The following is a 23,205-nucleotide window of genomic DNA, read 5'->3' as shown; positions in this document are numbered from 1 at the left end:
ATCGGATTGCCGACGCCTGCAATTAACAAGCTGGTTGAGCAGTCGAGTCCATTAGGCCAACACTCCGACACTCCAACACTCGAATCGAGAACCAACTAACCGCTTTGCTAAGCGGAAACGTGGCACCTGAGCGAATTGGGGGCCCAAAACAAAAGCGCCAACAAAGCGGGCAAGCAAAACAAGCCGAGATCGGGCCAAAACCGATGACGTAGCTGGATTCCAACGCGAGACTTCCAGTGGAGAGCGAATGGGGAGCGGAGCTTTTGGCCCGATCGTAAGTCTAATTTCTGCTGCCAATTTCAGTCGTTGTGAGCAACTCGTGCGCGCTGGACGTGTTTTTCAATTGAAACGCTTTTCTGCTTTTTTACCCCGCGCAGGCGAATCCGAAGTGTAAGCAACAAGTGCCAAAAGGGAAACAAACACTCATCTCCATGTGTGTGTACCCACACATATTTGTGACTTACTGTGCTTTGTGTGTGTTACTCCCCCCCGACTTTTTAATAACTTCTGATGCCGTCGTCTAACGTTAAAGTTAACTACACATAGTTTTCATGGATCTTCATGTGTCTCGCCGTTCGCCTTGTGTTTGGTTTTGAGTCTGTTTTTCTTTTTTTCGCTTTGCGTGCCGAGCGTTGTTCTAATTTTAAGCTGCTGCTTAAATTAGAGGGGATATACATATATGTATATATGTATTGTATCTATACAATTTCGTGCGGAATTTGTGCTAAACACGTGAACGGGCCTCGAGGCGTGTGAATCGGAAGAAAAACCAACAAAACAGACTTGGCCGCCAGCATAAATACCAAAAGTCGCAGTTATAAGATATTCAGATTTAGATATCTGGCCTAGCCCATTGCATAATAGGCGAATGCGAGGGGAAGCGAAACAAAAACAAAACTTTAACTAAAGCCAAAACCGAAAGCGAATCTGAATCTGAGCCCGAGTCTGGGCTCGCGTCTGAATCTGAATCTGGTTTTTCCGCTGGCGCTGTTCGATTGGTTTTAAGTGCTGGCTAAAAGGCATTTTCAATTGTAATTGCTGCGGCTTTTAGGCGAATAAACGAGGCAGAGTAATGAGCAAAAATTAAAAAACAAAAGAACACACACACACTCATTCATACGAACCAAGAAGGTTTGGCTTGGCTGCGCTTTGGCGACGCCTAACGGCATTAATCAAAAGACTGAAGACACAAACTTGGCAGTGCCTCAAAAAGAGCAGGGAACACATATGTACATATGTACGTCTGTGCGTATGTGAGCACATCGCTTGAAGTGTTTTCTATTTATGACGAACCGCCATAAAAATGATGCCAAAAATAAACTCTTACTCGCTATAGAAGCGTACGCTAATAGGCCATCATTCAACTGTGAGGCGTGGCAAGTGTTACAATCGCATTTGGCCAACAGGAAGTCGAATATGTAATACCAACAGACAAACGAACAGCCCACCCCTAGTCGTTAAAGTTCATTCGCTCTGAAAAGGAAATAGCACTGAATCTACTTATAATAATCTTGGAAAGGATGCCAATGTCGTATCAAACTTTCAAATCGCATTATATGCTTTTGGCAGGGAATCCAAGCAACAATTGGCTTGTGTCCAACTGAGTAGTAAAGCTAAGTCTGCCTCTTAATATTGTAACTGATAAAAAAAAAGGGTTTAAGAAACCTATTTGATGAAATAACTCAATAGTCATTTATTTTCAAAAGTTCATCTCTAGAACAGCTTTTCGTAGTAAATTCCGTAACCATCCATCACCATAATTATGGGCTTCACCTCCACTCCAGTTAATCTCATATATTTCAAAGTTAATGACGTTGTCATAGAACATCTAACCAAATATATTCCCACAGCTCGGATCCAAACAGAGTTGTAGCTAGGCCGACACTACAGAATCATTGAGAAATCAATGGCCATTTGGTACACGGTTTTGGCACAAATCAAACTTGAAATCGCACCCACGTCTAGAACGAGGCGTTGAACCAACCAACCATGTGGGTGGCTGTCCCGATGACGACGACTACGAGATTTGGCTGGCCGTGTGGGTTGGCAAAAAGCGAAATATGTATATACGAATGTGTATTCGGACAGCAAACAAATCGAAAAGTGTAAAAAATGCCAGACACCTACGTGCACATCGCATTCTGTGATATAGATACACCGATTTGTAGCCAACGATACGTACACTTTTGCCCATTCAAAGTCGGAAATTTTGGCCATTACGTAATGCCCTAAACTAGGTGTGCTAGCTGGCCCTCTTCTGCCATTTAAAGTCACGACAACACTTTCGATATTTACCTGCTGACCAACTGAGTAAACTAGGGAGCGGATTGGTCATTCCCATTACCATTACCATTCCCATTCCCCTGGCCAATAGCACCACCAATACCATTATCATGACCATTCCCATGACCTTGCCGCCAGCTGAATCCATAGAACTCGCCGAGGAGTGGGGCTCATTCCACTCCGCTGGCGAGTGCAACTAATTAGGTTCATTGCCAATGTCAAGTGTCAGTAAATGACATCAGCCACGGGATCACTCATAAGTCCGAGGAGCAATTCATTAATTTCCACTTTTTGCTGTCCCCGCTGGTTAATTTATTTCATCCAAGCCACGCAGTTTTGTCTCTGAGACAAAAACACAACAATGACTTCTCTGCTAAAAATAAATGAAGGTACAAATTAGTTTACAGCAAAGCTGGGTATTAAATAGTTAATTGATGTTTTAAGGGGAATTCCTTTGAAGAGTTACTAGATTAGCTACGTCAGCTGTCTGTTGTAATATTAGTCAGCAATATTTTCTCGCACTGTATTCTCCTGGTGGGGCGTTAAAAAAGTGCTCAAGCCACAACTCATCGCTGCTGTGCCGAGCAAGTGATGAGTGATGTCATCCCAGAGTTGTTTACCTCTCCGAAAAGTGTTTGTCAATAAATAGTATTTGTATTCGAAATCTGCATACCAGCCTCGCTCAGAACTGGACGTGCTATGATATATGCGAGCTGTGGCAACTGACTTGTTGGAAACGCAACCGGATTTCCTATAATTAAGTTGGTTAGACGGTCATTTGACGCCTCGTTGTCTTCGCGACGCCGTGTGGAAAAATGCCAAAAAGGCCATTCAGACGGCCAACTTTCGGTTTGAACAAATTGTTTGGGTAAAAGTGCGACAAGTGAAAACGGGCGAACAATTGACAATTGATCGTGGCAGATTTCATTGCTGTGATTACGGCCATTATCTTCTGGGTTGGCTCCCACGTTTACACACATGTTGGCCTTCTAACGTTTGTGAAAGACTTGCCCAAACGACATCCACTGGCATCCACAGTACTGCCCACCAGATCTGCTCGCTTTTTGCCTGCTGTTGCCGCGGCGAAATTCCAAACTAAGTGATTTCTGTTATTTTACAGACTCTTTTTTTTTTATGTATTATTTTCGCCTTTTTGTTATTTTTGTATTCAATTTTCCTTTTCGCTCGCTTCGTTTTGGCTTGGAAGCGACGAAACCAGTTTTGCCTTATAGCCAGATTCAGAGATATTCGCACACACACATTCGCTGGCGAAACCCCCCGCATTTTTTTATGAGTTCTCCTGCTGCTCTCTGGAGCTTTGAGCTTTGGCCATGACGTCATCGTTTGTTTTGGCCAGGCCAAGAGAGCAGAGCCGCCCAGATCGACCAGCTAAGCGCAGTTCCAGTTCGCTTCGGGCCGCGAGCGCGTGCAAACGAAACTAAAACTGATACTGAAACCGAAATCGAAACCGAAACTGAATAGCATAGCTACAACTAGCACCGATCAGAAGTATCTCATTTGCCCATTTCTCCCGATCAGTGTTTCGAACGCGAGTTACATCTGTACATACATATGTGCGAGTCGCAGGTGAAGTGCAGTGACGTGCAGTGAAGATGGACGTCAAGGACATAAAAGGCGCCAAGGTGACGCATGCGGGGCTGCTCAAGCACAACTCCGATGGCACCACCGAGACGCAGAAGATTACCCACGCCGGTCTGGTGGCCCGGAGTCCCGAGGGCACCGCCGCCAAGGGTATGAACATCCGGGGCAACGAGGACCTCTGGGTGGAGATCCAGGCGAACACATTCCGCAACTGGGTCAACGAGCATTTGCGCGAGACGGGAATGCAGGTGAGTTAAGCCATAGATGTAGATATAGATACATTCCGATTATGCAACACTTTCTAACCGACTGAGTAATGCCCGCCGACTGAATATCTGATCGATCAAGCGCAAAAAACAATTACCCAATCAATGGGCCGGCTCCGTTGAATGCGGAATTCGTAGAACTATCGATGAAACAGGGCCTGAGAATCGTTGAGTGAAATACAAAACGTTTAGAACTGGAATTTTAGCCAGGAAATGATTTGCGAAGGCAGTTGCACATAGGAAAAGTGGCATGTGTTAAAACTGCTTAATAAAGTGTAAATAGGAATAAAAAAGCAAAATAGGGGTATGTGAGCCAACCCAAAAGTAGAGTTCATTTCCAATTAAAATGCATGATTGTTATGTATTACATATATCACATAAGTCAAGGCTTTTGAAGTTCATATACCTATCCCATTTAAGCTAAATATAATCGCATAACGAGCACATTGACTGGTGACAGAACCCGTAAAAGTACAAATCTCCATCATAAACTGGGGCCTCCAGCTCTTCCGCGAGTTTCCCTAAAAGGCCGGGCTCATAAAACTCGGCTCAATCGCCCACGCAGATCTTGAACTCCAATGGCAGCATCGACAATTACATTAACAATGATGCCAAGTGTACTCACACGGACTTATGTGTACTGCCAACAATGCATTTCATTTGTCCAGGGACTTTTGAACTGTCACTCTGTTCCGACGGATTTTCTCACACGCACCGCACTGAACGACCTGAACCGACCATATTTGGCCAGTTGAATGCCAAGGCCAACGCATCGAGTTCCCATTAGCAGTTACAATACACAAAACAAGCTAAAGCTTTTGTGCGCGATCTTGCCCGCTTTCGAGTATAAAATTCGGGGTTTTATTTATTATTTTTTTTACTTTTTCGGTTGGGCCAAAAACGTATATACATGTATGTGATGAGCAAGGCTGAAGACCCCTTAGTATACAGCGCTAATTGTGACCTGGCTGGCGTCTATTTGGGTCACCAAACCAAAACGAGTCATCCAAGTTTGCGTTTTTTACGCTGTTTACAATTCTAGTTCATGCGTATGCGACAAATAATATTGCAATCCACTTTGTATGACAAATGCATGCGCAAACAAAGGGAAATGCTTTGATGGGAGCAGATACACGGAGAGAAATATTCAAAGTGACTGCATTGTATGACCTTAGCTATTAAATGCAGTGCAACAACAGTTGGCGCAGGTAGAAATGATCTCAAAATGATTGCTGTCGTATTAGAATGACTAGACATTTTCTGACACAGAGCAAACCTTTATATGCAAATAAAAGTACATTTATTTTGTCAGGTGAAAACGCAACTGCCAACGAAACTTGAGTTCATATCGTAAAAGCAGAGGAATCTTAAAAATTTAAGGGCGGAATAACAGCAGCGACAAATAACAACCCGCGGCAGCTTGTTAGAGAGCCATGGAGCAACTATGTGCGATGTGAGATTTTTATGGCATCCAATGAATATTTTCCTAGGCACAAACAAACAGCAACAGACACGCGATTGTCTCCGTACCCAGTTCTCCAGTTTTTTGTCGTATTTTATTTGTTGAGCTGAGTGGAGTGGAGTTCCCCCAGTCGAATGCCGACAGCCGCCAGATAAAAAGCTTTATGTCAAATGCTTAAAATCGCGCACAATTGGTTGCACCCGGGCGGAGAAAGCCGCTCAGTTTGGAGCAGCGAACCTGTTGGGTTCCCAAGCCCAAGCTCGAGCTCCATGTGCCATGCTCCGAGATCTGGTCTCCATGCTCCAAGTTCCGAGCAAGCGGTTTACCTTGCAAAGTGGGCCACCAGTTTGCGGAAGGGGCGTTGATTGCTCATTAGGAAGGCTGCCAGTCAAGCGACCTTCTTGCATTTGCGCAGACATGGTAGGCGTTTCGCACATTTGCTAATCTCCATTGGGAATTATGTACATATGTACCACAGCAAGTCTAGTAATCTCAACTAATACGTAGCTGTAAAGAAAATGCTGCTAGAGTCATTAAATAAAGATTAAAAATCTCTTCTTTCGAACATTTTGTGTTAGCATGCTCTTTAAAATTAAATTTATATAGAATGGAAAATTAAAAACAACCCCCCACTTAATAGACCGTAAAAAGCTAATTTCATAATAAATCCAATTATAATTAAATAAACCAATTATGGAATGCACTCCCATCTCTTACTTGCCACATTACTTGCGTTGCTAAACGAAACGTATTCCAGCAGTAATCTAATTATTTGCCACAAACTTTCCCATTACTGTTTCTAATGATACGGAGAAGTTAATGCAAATTTCCATTGTCTCTCAGGTGCATGACTGGGCCACCGATTTCTGCGATGGCACTTGTCTGTGCGCCCTTGTGGAGAACCTGCAGACGCGTCCACTGAAACCCTCGTGGAATCGCCGACCCGCCAACCAGCATCATTATCTGGAGAACGCCACCACGGCGCTGAAGTCCATCGAGGCGGACCACATCAAGCTGGTGAACATCGGCAACGTGGACATCGTGAATGGGAACATAAAGCTGATTCTGGGACTGATCTGGTCCCTCATCGTGCGCTACCAGATCGGAAGGAGCAAGTTCCCGCCGCGCAAGCTGATGCTGGCCTGGCTGCAGGCCGCTCTGCCGGACTGCAGGATCACCAATCTGACCACCGATTGGAATAGTGGCGTCAATCTGGCGGCGCTCCTGGACTACTGCCAGCCGGGCTTGTTCCCGCACTGGCGGAGTCTCGATCCCAGCCAGAGTGTGCGCAACTGCACCCAGGCCATGGACTTGGCCCAGCGCGAGTTTGGAGTGCCCAAGGTTCTGGAGCCGGAGTACCTGGCCTCGCCCTGGTTGGATGAGCTGTCCGGCATGACGTACCTCTCGTACTTCATGAAGCCCGGTGGTCCTGGTTACAATGCCACCATGCGATGGGTGAATACGCAGGTCAAGGACCCTGTGAAGAACTTTACGGTAAGTTAACATCTATAATCATATATCAGTTAAATTCAGTTACAAAGCCGCCTTCTTTTTTAATAAACTTTTATGGCTCTACAATAAAACACGCTCTTTCACCGCATTTAAATATGACCTTTTAATCCGTTGAACAAAAGTTAATGTACATCTGCAACAATTGCATTAAAAAGAACATAAATACTTATTAATTCTCGTATTTTTCCAACCAATACACTTTCATTTCGCAGACCGACTGGAACGATGGACGCGTTATGTGCGAAATTATTAAGGGACTGGGTGGCTCGGCGCCCGCTCCGGAAAAGCTCAGCACCGATCCCTTCCACTACGAGAACAACATTCGGAAGGCGGTGGACGCGGGCGCCCGGCTGGGCGTGCAGCCCATCCTGACGGCCAAGGACATGGCCAACCCGGAAGTGGAGCACCTGGGCATCATGGCCTACGCGGCCCACCTGCAGTGGGTGCCGCCGAGGCCTCCGCTGTCCGACCTGGTCAGCGTCTACCTGGAGAGCACATCCGGTCGGGTGGGCGAACCGGTGAGTGAACCATATATGTATGCATGTACAGCTGGTGGCAAAATAATAGGGCACTCATGACTAGATAAAAATATATATTATTTCTAAACACAAATCCGATCAGTGTTGCTTACTTACAAGATAACTAAAAAGATAGCTCCCAATGCTAAAATTAAACAAATATTTTTACTAGTCAGCTCATTTATTTTACCCATCACTGTGCTCATATACACATATCACACTGCAGTCTGTCAAGTGCAGAGCGTAAATGTTTAATGTCCGATTCACACGCAGACCCACTTCCGCATCGACGTAATGTCCCGGGACATAAGCCTCAGCTCAGTACGCTGCCACGTGGTTCCTCCGTCCGGACAACCGGGACAGCCCGTGCGGCTCAATGCCCACGGCGAAGGAGTCTTTGTGCCGGAGCGCTATGGGATGCACGAGATTGTGGTGGAGATCGGCGAGGACAGCCTGGGCGGACACTTCTTCCGAGCCCTGCCGCGTTTGCTGCAGGTGGCTCCGCCGGGAATGGCGCCCTGTGCCTTGGGCAGTCTCGTCGAGGTGCTGGTCAATGCCACCGGTGCGCCCAAGACGGAGGACATCCTGGTCACGGCGGTCTCGCCCACGGGCATCTCGCACAATTGCCCGCTGAAGAAGATCGACGAGGGACACAGTGCCATATTCAAGCCGGACGAGGCAGGTATCTGGGAGATAGCCATCACCTACCAGGGTCGCCACATCCAAGGAGGACCCTTCACCTGTGCCGTGTTTGATGCATCCGGAGTCTCGGTCCATGGGTTGGATGGAGCCATGCCGCTGAGGGCACACACCTTCGAAGTGGATGCCCGTGGAGTGGGTGTTTCGGGCGAGCTGCACGTGGACATTGTCCACGACAAGCATTCGCTGGTCTGCTCGGTGGAGAAGATCGTGGAGAACAAGTACCGGGTGACTTTTATGCCCAGGCAGAATGGAAAGTACCGGGTGTACATCTACTTCAATGGCTACGATGTCAAAGGTTCGCCCTTCATGTGAGTGCATCCACCTGGCTTAAAGATTAAATTTTTAATCGTGATTATGTCGAATTCCAGCATGCGTGTGGGCACCAAGGGAAGATCTGGCAAAACGCGCAGCAGTCCGCTGCACGACAGCAAGCACCGCTCGGAGAGTCCCTCGATGCACTTCGTCTCCACAACGAACACGCGGCACAATGATTACCGAAACTCCTCGCTTTCGAGGCACAACACAGCCGAGAGGACAAACAGCTACTCGCCCCAGTACTCGCCCAAGACCCAAGACACCACTGACTATCACAGTTCGAGTTCCAGGTACTATAAGCGGGAGAGCGAGGTAAGTTGAAGTCAGGGGAGCAGGCATGCGGCATGGGATATTCCTCCTCCTCATCACCCGAACCCATCAAAATTGTATGTTTTGGCTAACACACACACACACCCACATGTCCACTCCTCCATCCTTGGTCCGGTCCCCAAACACACACACTGAAACCTACCTTTGACAGGAGAACCAAGCAACTCCGCCACCAGCTCCACCACCAGCTAGTGGTTCCCCCACGGTCAAGTACCTAAACTCCGCCGATCTGTACACGGAAACTTTGAACGGACGACGGGATTCGAAGACCTCGAACAGCAGCTCCACGAAGAACGACTACTACTACGACAAGGAGAACGAGCTGTACAGCCAGAGGCGTGCGGTGACCAAGCCCAAGTTGACGCCACCGCGCGAGGAGCGCGAGCTGACCAGCACCACCAACACCAGCAGCAGCAGCAGCTTCCAGCAGCGCCACCAGCAGCTGGCCACCAGTACCCTGACCAGATCGCTTAGTCCAATACCTAGTCCCACACTCAATGTAACTAAATTTTTGTTGTTTCGATTTGCTTATCCCGAAAAGAAAGTTATCCAACGATTAACTCTTGCCTGCTTTGTGTGATTCACTTATTGCGATCATTTGCTAACCCTCGTTTTGCTTTCGACAGACTCGATCAAGCGAAGTGCACACCCACAGTCCGTTGACCATCAAGACGTCCAATCAGTACGAGAGTTCCACGCGGAATATCACCAGCAGTCCGCGGCACGCCTCTGTTTCGCCCGTGCAACGTTATTCGCCCAATAGCGCCTATATAACCACGGCCACTCACCGCATGGGAAGTCCCTTAACCAGTCCCGTTAGTAAGGTAGAGTAAACAGTTCTCAGAAAAATAACCCTTTAAGCCTTTAAACGCCTAAACTAATTCTTTCTTCGATTTTCAGAATGGTTACGAGTCGTCGCGTACCGTAGAAAAGTCATCGACCTACAAGTCCACCTCGAACTACGTCACCGATTCGAATATTCGTGCCAGTCCCTCGCTTTACGGAACTGCCGAGCGACTACGTCGGACCGGATCCCCCGAGCCCCGCATCGACCACTCCTCCAATGTGAGGGTGTCCTCGAAGAAGCCGGCTTCCGCCAGGCGGGATAGCTGGGACGTCATCAACAAGACGAAGCACATGCTCTCGCACAATTCGCTCGAATCGCTGGCGAACATGACCGAGAAGCAGCTGAACACGGAACTGCAATACAACCGCCCGGATTTGGACCACGAGACGCACCGGAACACCCAGTACAACAAGTTCGCCCTGCACAAGCAGCAGCAGCAGCAGCAGTCGGACTATCGTCGGGATTCCCCCGATGATGGAGAGCGCTACAAGTGAGTACAAACAATCTTGCTGCTTAGTATTTATATTAAATTATTAATTAAATTGCAGACCCAGTGCCATTACAGTCAAGTCACATTCGAACAATACCTATACGGACAAGTCCGGTGGATATACGAAAACCGTTAAGGAGTCCAGCGAGCATGTGGTTACCGAGAGCAATGGCCATGGCCCCTCCCCGGGCTATGGATACAGCTCCCTCTCTAGATTTCGACCCATAGACGGCAATGCCACTGGTGCCAGGGCCATTCGAGTGCAGGATATTCCGAATGGCTCTATTGGACGACCCGTCGAGTTCGAGATCGATGGCTCGAGGGCGGGCTCCGGCAATCTGGAGATCCTGGTCAACGGCGGGCGTGTCACCTCCTCGGTGCGCTCGCTGGGAGGTCAGAGGTTCATAGCCAGCTTCACGCCCCACGAACATGGAACGCACACGGTGCAGATCACCTTCAATGGCGAAACAGTTCCAGGTGAGTCCGAGTTCGCTTATTTACCGATATGTGGGGGTGTATTATAAGTGGTTTAGTTACTTATAAGGTCATCTCACTTGAGACCACACATTTTGGCCATAATCTTAGATAGGAACAGCTTACTGGTTCTTCCATTGTTAAACTAGAAATACTATACTATACCGATATAGTCGACTTCCTTGACTAGGCTAGTAGTCCTGATCTAGAGTATATATACTATATAGGGTCGAAAACGCATCCTTCTCCCTTTTACATACTTTTCGACGAGTCAAAATATATATGTATGATAATAGCAATATGTAATGAGATATTCTGAAGAACTATCTGCCCACTGTGCGGCGAATTCGCGTCGTGTAAGTCGCTCTCTGAGTTTCCCACTCCCGCACACTCTCACTGGCTCTCAGTTGAGCTCAGCTGTGCTCACCTGCCGCAATCTACGGGCGGCTTATGCTCCGGCTCGCTCTGCGATCGGATTTACCTGCTCGACGGGTTTGCGAGCTGAGGGCGCTCCCAGCGAGAGTCGCGTTGGCAGTCGAAGATCGCGCTCCAAACGAAACTGACACGTCGGCGGCTTCGCGGTTCGCAAAACGCCTGGAAAATTGGCAAGAAAAACGCACCGAATTTGTGATTGTGGCTAGCGGAGAATCCGATAAAAGTGAAGAACTGTGTGTTAAACACGAAAAAATAACCCCACGCGTAAATACAAACAAAAAAATATTAAAGAACGATTTATTGGACTGCCGGAATGTGAAGCGAATCGAAAAGATTCCGTGTCTGAGATTTCTAAGCCATAGAAATATGCTAATATGCGCCCCTCCACTCTCTGTTTTTTTTCGGGGTCTCTTGTGCGAACAAAAACCAGTTTAATGAACCTTTAAGCTGGAAATATTTCGACTCCACGGCGAACTCGCAGCGTTTTTGTTTGCACGAGGCTGAGTGTTTTGGCTCAGCCGAATCAATAATGCAATGAAAACTGTCTCCGCATTGCAAGGCATTTTCATTAGCCATTTTCCGCTGTGACAAAGGGGGCAGCCATCTTGGTTTGCCAACTGCAACTTGCACTCTTGGCCAAGATACAGATACACAGATACATCCGCGGCACAGCGTTGTTGTTGTTGTATGTGGTTCAAGGCGCACTTGTTGCATGCCAGTGCATTGTGTGTACACATATATATCTATATATCTGTCGGCTCGGGCGGAAATGAAATATCTGCTCCTGCTGCAGCCGAAAACCCGTTGGGATAGGTTGTCAGTCAGGTGTGCAGGTCCGATGGTATGGTGTGGCATGGAGGGCGCGACAGGTATGCGCCAGATCTCCGGGCCAGATTGCGATTTCTTGGCCACGTCCACCACTTTCCACCGATTTTGAAGCTCACGAAATATATGCATACCTTACCTACCTATAGCCAAAGTTTAGGCATCGTGAGCAAACATTTCGATTTCGTTTGGCCGCATTTCGTTTCGTTTCTTTTTTTATGCTTAACAATGAGCGTCGGCCACACCTCTCTCCAACTCCATCTCATCGGAATTAGCCTCCTTTAGCCGCTTTTACCCGCCGCTTTTGGCCATTTCCGCTCAGCATATTGGCACACATTCCCACTTCCAGCTCCGAGCGGCTGTTTGGGATTTTTATGAGCCACCGCCATTCAAAGTGAAACTGCCAGCCCGCCTGGCTTGTGCATAATTTAATAACGAAAATTGTCGAAAGGCAGCAGCAGCAGCATTAACTGGTTTTCGACGCGCCCCTTTAACCCTGTATACCCCATTTAACCCCCAAAAAGCACAGAGAGCTGGAGTTCAACTCAAGTGATTATAAATACTGATAAAACGAAAGAAAAACTAAAGTGTCGTGTGGTAAAAACGCGATTAAAACGTGCGCCGAATCGTGGTCGTGCCGCGATGTCATTTTGTGCAACGCTCCGCAAATTCTTATAAGCGTTTTCGCTTAATCGTTGTTGTCTTGTTGAAATTCAGATTGCAGCTCCGAAAAAAATGCTCACATAAATAAATAATTTACAACCCGCTGACATAATCGCTACACGAAATAATCTTCACCTCTTTCAAGTTCAGACGTGCCGCCAGCGATTGTGATTTGATTGTTGATTCTACAGCTCGCAACGGCAAAAGAATAAAGGTCTTCGGAATTTGATTACCCAGCCATCTTGCACCGTCGACAGCATCGCTCCTCAGTCTCCAGCCACCAAAACGTAAATCCTTCTTTGTAACATTCGGAAAATAGTTTGGTGTAACGGTCAGGTTCAGTTTGGGTTTTAGTTTGGGGTTCAGCATCGGGAATCGGAGAATCCGAATTAAAATGAGAATCAGATTCAGACCTCTGCGACAGCTGCAGGCCATCTAACGGGCTTTTGCGGCGAGTCACGTAACCGCAGGCAAAAAGTAACACACAAGTGTATGCACTGAAAGAAAACCCCATACCTATTCAAATTTGTGAAATCATGGACTATGTTTTTCTAAGATAACAGACATTCTTTATGTTTATCTTTTAGTTTAGTTGTATGAAATTAAATTCAAACAAATTGAAGAGTAGGGAACTTTCTTTCTATAGGGCTTTCTTCAAAGGCTTTTGTTTGAGTGTAGCTCCACAGTGGATGCCTATGCAGATTGAATAACAGCGTTAGATGCCGCATACCTGCACTTGTTCTCCGACCGCCGGGCAACCATTCAGCGCTGCGATTAGCACTCCAGCTGGGAAACCGGCCAGAAAAGCGGCAAAAAGGCAGCTTTTCATTTGGCCGAATTGCAGTTGCTCTAGCCACTTGCTATTTGTTACCAACAATTTACAACTTGCCTCGCAGCAACCGTGCGACTTGCGAGGAAGACGACCAAGTTTTGCCGGGTGCGTCGGACTCGACTCTTTGGATCGGCGGTCGCCTAACTGTATCTTTTTGCATAGCCGCTGGCCATGCGCAGAGTTATGAGAGTGCGATAACTGATTAATGATGGCCTCAATTGGTAGAATACCGAAAACAAACAACACAGACAGCAAGAGCAACAGTCAGAAACAGTTACGAAAAGTGTTTGGGCCAAAGTGCTAGGATGGCAAGTGTCTTCCACTATGAGATTTTCACAGCTCGGGCAAATAAAAAAGTGTTTGTTTTCTTTTTCTATTTGAGTTTTTGTGATTGAGCAGAAGTTTCCCAGGGAAAGAAAAGCCGCGCCAGCTGAGAACCCAAAACGAAGCAAGTTTGAGCTATGACAGTGCTGCAACTCGACTTTTTTCCATCGAACTGGCGCGACTGACCGTTTCAGCGATTTTCATGGAAAGCCATAAAATACAGCAATACAGCAGCAAGTGCAAACGAGCACTAAAAGGAAAAGTGCAACAATTGCTAAAAGAGAAATGCATGGAAAGTTGCAAACAAAAGTAAATTTGAGCGCCAGGCAGCAAACACTAAAAAATGGGGAAAAAAGACGACCGTGTCCAATAAAAATGCTGTGAGTTGTGAGATTCGAGTGCCAACAAATAAGCGAGCGTTTAACGAGCCAATTGCCAATCTGCCCCACCATCGCAAATTGGCTTTGGAGCCACTCGATTGCGGCTCCTCAAAACGATTTAATGATGCTTTCGGGCTCATTTCGAAACATTCCTGGACTAGTCGCACTAAACGTAAACTACGATACCAACTAGCGATACCAAAGCCACTCTGAGGAAAGTCGAGGCACAGATACGCAGCTCCAGATTCACATTCAGATTCAGATACAGATACAAAGATTCAGAGCCACAGATACGCACTTGTCGCCGGCAACCAGGCGGCACAGATTGAGATTGCGACAATTATAATGAGACGCAGCGAGAAACAATGCAAAGTCGCAGCGGAAACCTTGTCAACTGAAGAATGCGAGGTTGGGTCGTAAAGTTGTGGCCGGGTCGTTTTACCAAGTCTCTTTCGATGCTTAGTTATAAATAGATAGAAGCCAATTTTAATGTATCAGAGCAGAGCTACTTTAGCATTTAAGTACATTATTTCGAAAGTAGAGCTAAGCTTTACTTTACGTATTTGACCCACCCACTGGGATAATGCCAATGTGGCATCCATCTCAATTACCTGAGTTGCATATACACACCGTACTTTTGGGGTCAAATATGGCTACAATCTACTCGGGTCGTTAAGTTAGCTGCTTAAAATGCAATTTGCAGAGCAATCTTTATTGTTTTCCAGATACTAATCGATTGGTTCATTTGCTTTCCGCACCTACAGGTTCACCGTGGCACGCTGAAATCATGTCCTCACCCGGCCTTACCGCTCTGGGCGAATCCACGCGCCTGGTACCCGCCAATACGCCGGCGGTTTTTGAGATACTGCCGCCTCCTGGACAAAGCCTGAGTAAGGGCGAGTGCGTGGCGACGGTTTTGACTCCTAGCAAGTCAAAGCTGAACGCCAGAGTCACCCACGAGGCGGCAAATGGTGCTGCTCGCATCGAGTTCGTGCCCACCGAGGTGGGCACCCACGTGATCGATGCGTCCATCAACGGCACGAAGATCGCTGGCGGCCCGCTGATCGCCAAGGTCTACGACTCCAGCCTGATCCAGGTGACGGAGGTGAATGGCGGCGTGGTCGGCCAGCCGTGCCAGTTCCGTGTGGATGCCAGCGCCGCCGGCGAGGGCCAGCTGGAGATATCCATCAACGAGGGCGAGGTGCCCAATCATGTCCAGGTGGTGGGCGGCGGTCGCTGCCTGGTCTCCTTCACGCCGGAGCAGGCCAAGTCGCATCTGATTGACATCAAATTTAACGGAGAAACGGTGCGCGGCTGTCCCTTTGTCTGCGCCGTGGCGGACACCTCGCGAGTGCTCCTGAATCTCTCCAATCTGGAGCTAATCCCAGTCAACCGGCCCTCCTCCTTTCACATCACCGTGAGCGGAGGTGGAGCTGCCGAGCTGGCTGTCAGCGTGCGCGGTCCCCAGGGCGAGTTGCCTGTCCGGGTGACCGGAGATATCCACGCTGGCTTCACGGCCGAGTTCACGCCCACCACCGTTGGCGGCCACTCGATTAACGTGGAGTACAACGGATTCGCCGTGCAGGGAACCCCCTTCCTGGCCAAGTCATACGATGCCAGCAAGGTGGTGGTGGGCAGTGTCTCGCGGGGAACCATGGGACGCCCGGTGCAGTTCACCGTGGATGCGGGCGATGCCGGTGAGGGCAATCTGGAGATCACGATTTCGGCCAAGGGACAGAACATTCCCACGCAGGTGCATCCGCAAGGCAGTGCAAGGTGAGTCCAATGCTTTCAATTGACTAAATGTGTTTGTGGCAATTTAAACTTTCATTTATTTGCTAATAGAGCACAATTATTTTCATGTCTGATGAAGATAATTTGTTTAGTTTTCTTTTTTATTGCGCTTCTTTTTTCCTATTACTATAATTGCTTGAATCACAATAAGTACTAAATTTTCTATTCAATTATCAAAATTACACTCATCTATCAAAAGTTCTCTACATTTGGAACTTTTTTTCTTGTAATTGTATCTTGTATCTCGTATTAAACTACCTTTAAATGTTGTGGTTGCAATTTAACATTTTGTATCTTTTCTCTTTTGCAGATTTTCGGTATCGTTTGTGCCCACGGAGTCGTGCGAGCACACGATTAACGTGTCATTCAACAAAATGCCCGTTCCCGGCTGTCCGATAACGGTCAGCATCAGTGGGGGCGTGGCCGGGCCCCAGGTGTCCCTGGGCGGCCCAGGACCCGTGCACCAGACCAATTCTTTTGTAATCAATCACAATGGCGGCCGTTTGGAGGACATCGAGGTGAACGTGGAAGGTATGTAGGCACCGGTGGCCAGTGGAGTGCTCCTTGGGCCCAAATCCCACCTCTGCTAACCAAAAGTCATCTGTTTGTGTGGGGCTATCTGCCCCGATGGTCCCCTTCATTCCCCTTATATGTGTCTTGTGCATCGGTTTTAGTCGTAAGGCTCGTAATTTAATTGCTCGATTGGCTTATTGTTTGTGTCTGCTAAGCGTTCTATTCGATGGGATCCATTTGCATAAACATATCCGTATCTGGTAGCAGTAACCGTATCTGTAACTGTATCTGTAACTCGTATCTGCAACTCGTATCTGTAGCTGTATCTGTATCCGCATCGCACCCACTCTCACACACCTCACGCACAAAAACTTGTACAGGCAATTTGTATGAGCGGAAATCGTTGTGGAAACTCCCAAGCATGCCACACCCCACTTTTCACCGCCCCCATTCACCAGACCCACATGTGGTTGATGTCTCCAGCAGAATCCCAGGGCCCAAAGACAAGGTGCTGCACTTAGAGACTGGATTTATGAGATGCGCAGCCTAGTCGTGTAGTTTCTGCGTGCTTTTGTAATTATGTTGCACATACATCATTTGCTTTTACAGTCGAACTTCGTATAAAGAGCTTCAGTGTAATACATCTTTATTTTCATGTGTAGCATAGCATGTTTTCCTAATTATATAAAAATTCAAGAAAAAGAAGATCCCACAGGATATTTATTTATTGATAGAAAAATATACCCAAATACTTTTCTGAGCTATGGTTTCCTAGGAAAGTTCGACTGTAATCCAATGCGTGCGGGCTTACGGGTTCTGTTTTGGGTATTATGAAGTAGTAGGATGTATGCAAATATGCCAAAGGGCCAGATATGGAATCTTAGTACCCATAGATACCATATATAGTTGCTATTACTCATGTAGTTCCAGCTTACTAGTCTCCTGTGTGTTTTGTGTGCATTTATGATTGTGTCTTACCTTTGTTTGTAATTATATGTCCTTTTGTAATAATGTTGCTCACTTTTGTATCTGTATTATATTTCAGGACGGCGAAATCTTTTGTACTAGAATATATATAAATCTATGCATATACTTATATTACCTATACTATTAAACGAGGGAGTAGTCTCCGCGCTCTCCCCTACAAATATATATACTATCCTCCAGGTGTATATATACTTGCTAACAGTCCGAACCACAAAATAACCCCAGATTGAGTCTCCGAATGAGTCGAGAGTCCATGCCAACACAATAACAAACAAAGTATTTACTAATGTCCGATTGTTTACTAATTTGTTTCATACTGATTAATGTGTAGAATTACTCGAACAAAAATAAAGAAAATGGTTTAAAACAAACTCAATAGGTTGTATATCCAGCAGGCTCGTTCATAGTGCTCTGTATGCAGTGTACAGATCCACTTGGGATTGCTCTACTTATATCTATATTATCTATACAGTATTGTCTCTGACCCTTACCCCACATGCCCGTTTACTAACCGTTTCTGGCACACTCAATACAATAATCAATCAAAACTAACCGCACTCCAAGTAAATGACTCGAACTAATCTAAAACACGATTGATCACAATCAACTCCCCCCGACTATCCAAACATTTTAAAGATTAAAATGACTAATCAATTGAACATTTTTCCAAATTTTTCGCCTCATCCGCGATTGAAAACTGAAACTAAACACTAACCCAACAACACACATCTGACCCAACTGAATCGTTGCCCAATTATCGAATTTCAACAAAACAAACAAACGAAATCAATCTCAAACTCGTTTCCGGCCGCGTCGCAACCGAAAATCAAAATCAAATCAAACACGCAATAATTAATCAATACTAAAATCCAATCGAAATGATAAACAAACAAAAACCAACGCAAAATCGCTGGCCAAATCAGGACCTGCTGGCCAATCGGTTCCGGCGCAAGTGCATCAGTCCGCAGATGGCGTCTTCAAGGCGGAGTTCGTGCCCAGAGTCGTGGGCGAGCACCGGGTTAATGTCACGGTCAACGGATTACCCACCGCCGGAAGTCCATATGCAGCCAAAGTGAGTACAGAAACTTATCTTATTAACTTCAAGTGTATGTCACACCTTTAATGAATTTCGATCTGAAATCCAAATGCCATTAAAATGTTACTTCATTCAGGTCTACGATGTCAGCGCCATTAAGGTGAAGAATGTGAGTAGCGGCACTGTGGGCAAGGCTGTCACATTCCTCGTGGAGACATCCCAGGCTGGACCCGGTAACCTGGAGGTGACCGTCAACGGAGGCAGGGTTCCAACTTCAGCCCAAGCCCAGGGTCAGCACACCTATGCCATCAGCTTCACGCCCCGCGAGGCTGAGAGTCACACGGTGGAGCTGCGCTTCAATAGCCAGGATGTTCCGGGATCCCCGTTCACTTGCCGTGTGGCTGCTGCCGCTCGTATCCAATCGCCGGAGACCATGGACAAGGTCAGCGTCGGACGACTGTTCGAGTTCGTGGTGGAGTCGGACACAAAGCCAACGGTTGAGGTACTCGGTCCTGCCAGGCGTAGTGTGCCCGTGAAGATCGACGCATTGGGTTCCTCCACCCTGGGCTACAATGTCAAGTTCGAGCCCATGGAAGTAGGCGATCACTCGGTGGAGGTTCGTCTGCCCGGCGGTGGTCACGTGGAGGGCAGTCCGTTCCTACTGAAGGCCTACTCCGCCGAGAAGGTTATAGTCACGGATATCCGTGCTGGCGTGGTCAACAAGAGTGTGAGCTTCGGGATCAATGCCTCGCAAGCAGGAGCCGGCAACCTGGAGATAATTGTGGCCGTCAATGGCAAGAACGTGCCAAACTTTGTCCAGTCTGAGGGCAATGCTCGGTTCAAGGTGAACTTCAAGCCCACGGAGGCGGCCACCCACTCGCTGTCGGTACGATTCAATGGACATCCGGTGCCGGGCTCACCATTTAGCTGTCACATCGCCGCTGCTGCGTCTTCGCCCTCGATGGGATTGCCACGGGCCATGGCCATGGGAGAATGCCTGAAGCAAGCTGCCGTCAAGATGGACAACACCTTTGAGCTCGAAGGCTTTGAGGGCGTGGAGCCTCAGATCTTTGTGACCTCGCCATCAGGGGACAATGAGCACTGCCAGTTGAGTCAGCACGACGGAGGTAGTTACTCCGCTTCGTTCCGACCCACCACTGTGGGTCGCCACCTGATCAGTGTAACAGCCAACGATCAGCACATCAACGGATCACCCTTCAGTTGCAACGTGTTCGACGTCTCCAGGGTGAGCATCAGTGGACTGGAGCAGCAGTATGGGCCAGCCAACCTGGGCGTTCCAGTTACCTTCAGCGTTGACGCCGCAGGAGCTGGTGAAGGAACCCTGGAGCTGGTGGTTTCCACGGACAGCAGCACCGTTAAGGCAGAGGTGGTGGCCTGTGCCCGCGGTCTGTACGATGTGACCTTCGTGCCCCAGAGCACCGAACCCCACTACGTGAACATCACTTTCAACGAGGTGGCCGTGGACGGAAGCCCCTTCCGCGTGGACATCCAGCAGCACACGCAGCATATTCAAATCGGTAGTTTGGCGGCCATTGATTTCCCAGCGGACGATCAGATCGTTGAGATATTCTCGCCGGATCAGAAGTCTGTTCCGTATTCGATTAACCGGCAGACAGCCGAGTTCCGGACCCACATGACCGGGAACTACACTTTGCGTTTCATTGATCGCGAGACCCGTCAGCACATTGGATCCCGAACGTTGTGCGTCTTTGATCCCACGCTGGTGAAGATCACCGAGGTGAGCGAGGCATTCTGTCATCGTCCAGCCAGCATTGGAGTGTCCTTAAACGAAGCTGGGCAGGGAGACCTTTCGGCTTTGGTGCGTTGTGGCGCCACCGAAGTACCCCACACCATTCGCGGACCTAGCAAGACGGGAGTATATGAAATAGTTTACCAGCCCACGCGTGTTGCTCCTCACAAGATCAGCATCCTCTTCAACGAAGTGCCCATTTCCCTGAAACCCCTGGAGATCAATGTCCTGCCCGCCAGCGCTGGCAAAGAAATCAGTGTCAGTGGTCTGGGATTGTACCAGTCGCGAGTGGGAAAGACCACTTCTTTTGCCATCGATACAGTCAAGAGGCCAGCTAGGGAGTTCGATGTGGTGGTCTCCGGACCAGGAGGACAAGCTCTTCCGGTCAGATGTTATCAGACAAAGAACGGACACCTGCAGGCGGAGTTCACCATCAACAAGCCGGGGCAGTGTGTCATTGGTAAGTGGAAGAGTTAACATAATTCAGACTGAGAATCTAATCCGCATGCTCTCTTTACAGAGGTACTCCACCAATCGAAGCCTCTGCCCGGAAGCCCATTTACGTGCGAATCCTTTGACAGCAGCAAAGTCAGCACACAAGGGGTCACTAAGGAACCACTGGCCCTTCACAGTCCAAACAGTTTCACAGTACGCACGGATAATGCCGGAACCGCCGAACTGGAGGCATTCGCCATATCGCCAAGCAATCAGAGCATTCCCGTTCTAATTAGCGAGCAATCTGATGGAGTCTACAACGTGGAGTTTGTGCCCTCGCAGCCGGGCAACTACAAGTTGACCCTCATGTACGGAGGCGAGACGATTCCTAGTTCACCACTGACCTTTACCGCCTCGTCCAGTGGCGTAAGGAATGATGCCCGTGCCGCCGGACACGGACTGGAGGTGTGCCACCGGAACAAGGAAGCATCCTTCGTTGTCTACTGCCCCATTGCCCCGAACGTCCAGATCGAACGATTGGATGAGTATGGCGAGCGGATAGAGCCCAAGATCAAGGCTCTGGGCAACAATGAGTGGCGAATCTCCTACACAATTCTGTCCGTGGGCAAATACGAGATCAGAGCTAGCTGTCCAAACAGGGGAAGCTTACCGGGATCGCCGTGGCACATCAGTTGCGTGGAGTCCAACAAGGTTACACCCGTGGGTGGCTGGGGTACTCTCGTAGATCACGATGGCCGTCTGATTCTGCCGGCTCGAATTATTTTCGACGTGGAAAATGCGGGGCCGGGAAAACTTGTTTGCAGCATCGATGGCATCGAAATACCGGTGGACAAGTTGGTCGACGGCAAGATGTGTCTGAACATCACCGGCGAGAACCTGGCTGCCGGCGAGCATGACTTGGATTTGACTTGGAGCGGCTTAACCATAACACAGTGCCCCAGGAGTGCCTTCGTCACAGGTCAACAGGCGGCGGATAAGGTTCAGCTCATGGGTCGGGGTCTGGCTGCAGCTCAAGCTGGAGAGGCAGCGCACTTCACAATCGATGCCTCCAATGCGCCTGCTGGCAGACCGGAGGTGATCCTCACCAGTCAGGACAACACGTCGCTGCCAGTAAGCCTGGCGCAACCGAGGCCAAGTGAAAACATCTGGCTAGCCTCCTACACTCCACTGAAATCCACAACTGGCACTCTAAATCTCTCTGTAAAGTGGAACGGTCGTTTGGTCAAGGGATGTCCGCTAACGGTGGCAGTGGGCTCTTCAATGGATGCCTCAAAGGTGATAGTCTCCGGTGAGGGACTGCGTCACGGTATTGTGGGCAAGGACATTAAGTCTTGGATAGACACCAGGAGAGCAGGACCCGGCGAACTCACCGCCCATTGTGCTGGTGTACGGAAAGTTGCCTACTGCGAACTATACGATCATGGAGATGCAACTTTCACCCTGAACATCAAGCCCCAGGAATCAGGTCGCCATATCCTGACCATCAAGTACGGAGGACAAAATGTTCCCGGCTCGCCATTCGCACTGAAAGTGGCCGGTGCACCGGATGCCAGTAAGGTGGGTTCACATACAGTTCTCCCCATAATCGATGCTTTAGCTAAAACCCATCTCTAATCTCACAGGTCCGCGTTTATGGGCCTGGAATCGAGCATGGCGTGCTGGCCACCTTCCAGTCGCGCTTCATCTGCGACACTCGCGGAGCGGGAGCTGGTCAACTGACAGTTAGGGTCCGTGGACCCAAAGGAGCTTTCCGCGTGGAGATGCAGCGAGAGAGTCAGAAAGATCGCACCATACTGTGCAAGGTAAGATCAGCTATATCTCGATCGAGCCACAGATATCTATAATAACTATTCTCCCAACAATCTCTAGTACGATCCAACCGAACCGGGCGACTATCGAGTGGAGGTCAAATGGGCAGGCGAATTCGTGCCAGGGTCGCCGTTCCCCGTCATGATCTTCGACACTGAGGAGGAGTTACGAAGGTACTTACAGGGCATATGAGGCCAGCTCAACCACCATGTCATTGTCTTCCCCAGTGGCCTTAGTCCACTACCCATTAGGCGCGATCAATCCCGACGCCGTCCCTCCACTTGTTCTCCCCTCTAGAATCCCGTGAAACCTTGTAGTATACTATGTATGTGTAATTAAGCTAACAACGAGACCTAAAGAGTAACATGTTATACTAATCGAGCTAGCTAACTTAAAAACAGAATGAACCGAATAACAAAATTTTTAGGCTAATCCCAAATGAAAGCTTTCGCTTTTGATTATTTATAGTTTTAATATGTTGAGCAATGTAAAAACTTGCAATTGGTTTAATTATTTAGCATTGTATGCAATACAAAATACACATATAAATAAAAATCTGAGTTCAATATTATTATATAT

At 48.1% G+C, this 23,205-nt stretch overlaps 1 protein-coding gene across 5 annotated transcripts; it reads left to right on the top strand.

The window, feature by feature from the left end:
* Window positions 1-309: 309 nt before the first annotated feature.
* LOC117137839 (filamin-C) lies at window positions 310-23,204 on the top strand. 5 transcript variants are annotated; one of them, XM_033299531.1, is made up of 17 exons: window positions 310-390; window positions 3,823-4,133; window positions 6,457-7,107; window positions 7,338-7,643; window positions 7,917-8,653; window positions 8,714-8,972; window positions 9,142-9,489; window positions 9,617-9,814; window positions 9,891-10,327; window positions 10,386-10,804; window positions 15,025-16,036; window positions 16,365-16,585; window positions 18,478-18,626; window positions 18,727-20,821; window positions 20,882-22,374; window positions 22,440-22,619; window positions 22,687-23,204. In XM_033299531.1, exons 2-17 carry the CDS (start codon window positions 3,897-3,899, stop codon window positions 22,816-22,818), a joined length of 8,874 nt encoding a protein of 2,957 aa, XP_033155422.1. In that variant the 5' UTR covers window positions 310-390; window positions 3,823-3,896; the 3' UTR covers window positions 22,819-23,204. The 5 variants fall into 5 exon arrangements, with proteins under 5 accessions (XP_033155422.1, XP_033155423.1, XP_033155426.1 ...); XM_033299532.1 differs by lacking the exon at window positions 9,142-9,489; XM_033299535.1 differs by lacking the exons at window positions 18,478-18,626; window positions 18,727-20,821; window positions 20,882-22,374; window positions 22,440-22,619; window positions 22,687-23,204 and adding an exon at window positions 17,613-17,930.
* Window position 23,205: the final 1 nt, after the last annotated feature.

The sequence above is a fragment of the Drosophila mauritiana genome, chromosome 2R (genome assembly GCF_004382145.1).
Source record: "Drosophila mauritiana strain mau12 chromosome 2R, ASM438214v1, whole genome shotgun sequence".
NCBI classification, from domain to species: Eukaryota; Metazoa; Arthropoda; class Insecta; order Diptera; family Drosophilidae; genus Drosophila; species Drosophila mauritiana.
The sequence above is the reverse complement of the archived record's forward strand: the minus strand, read 5'-3'. Positions and strand labels throughout refer to the sequence as shown.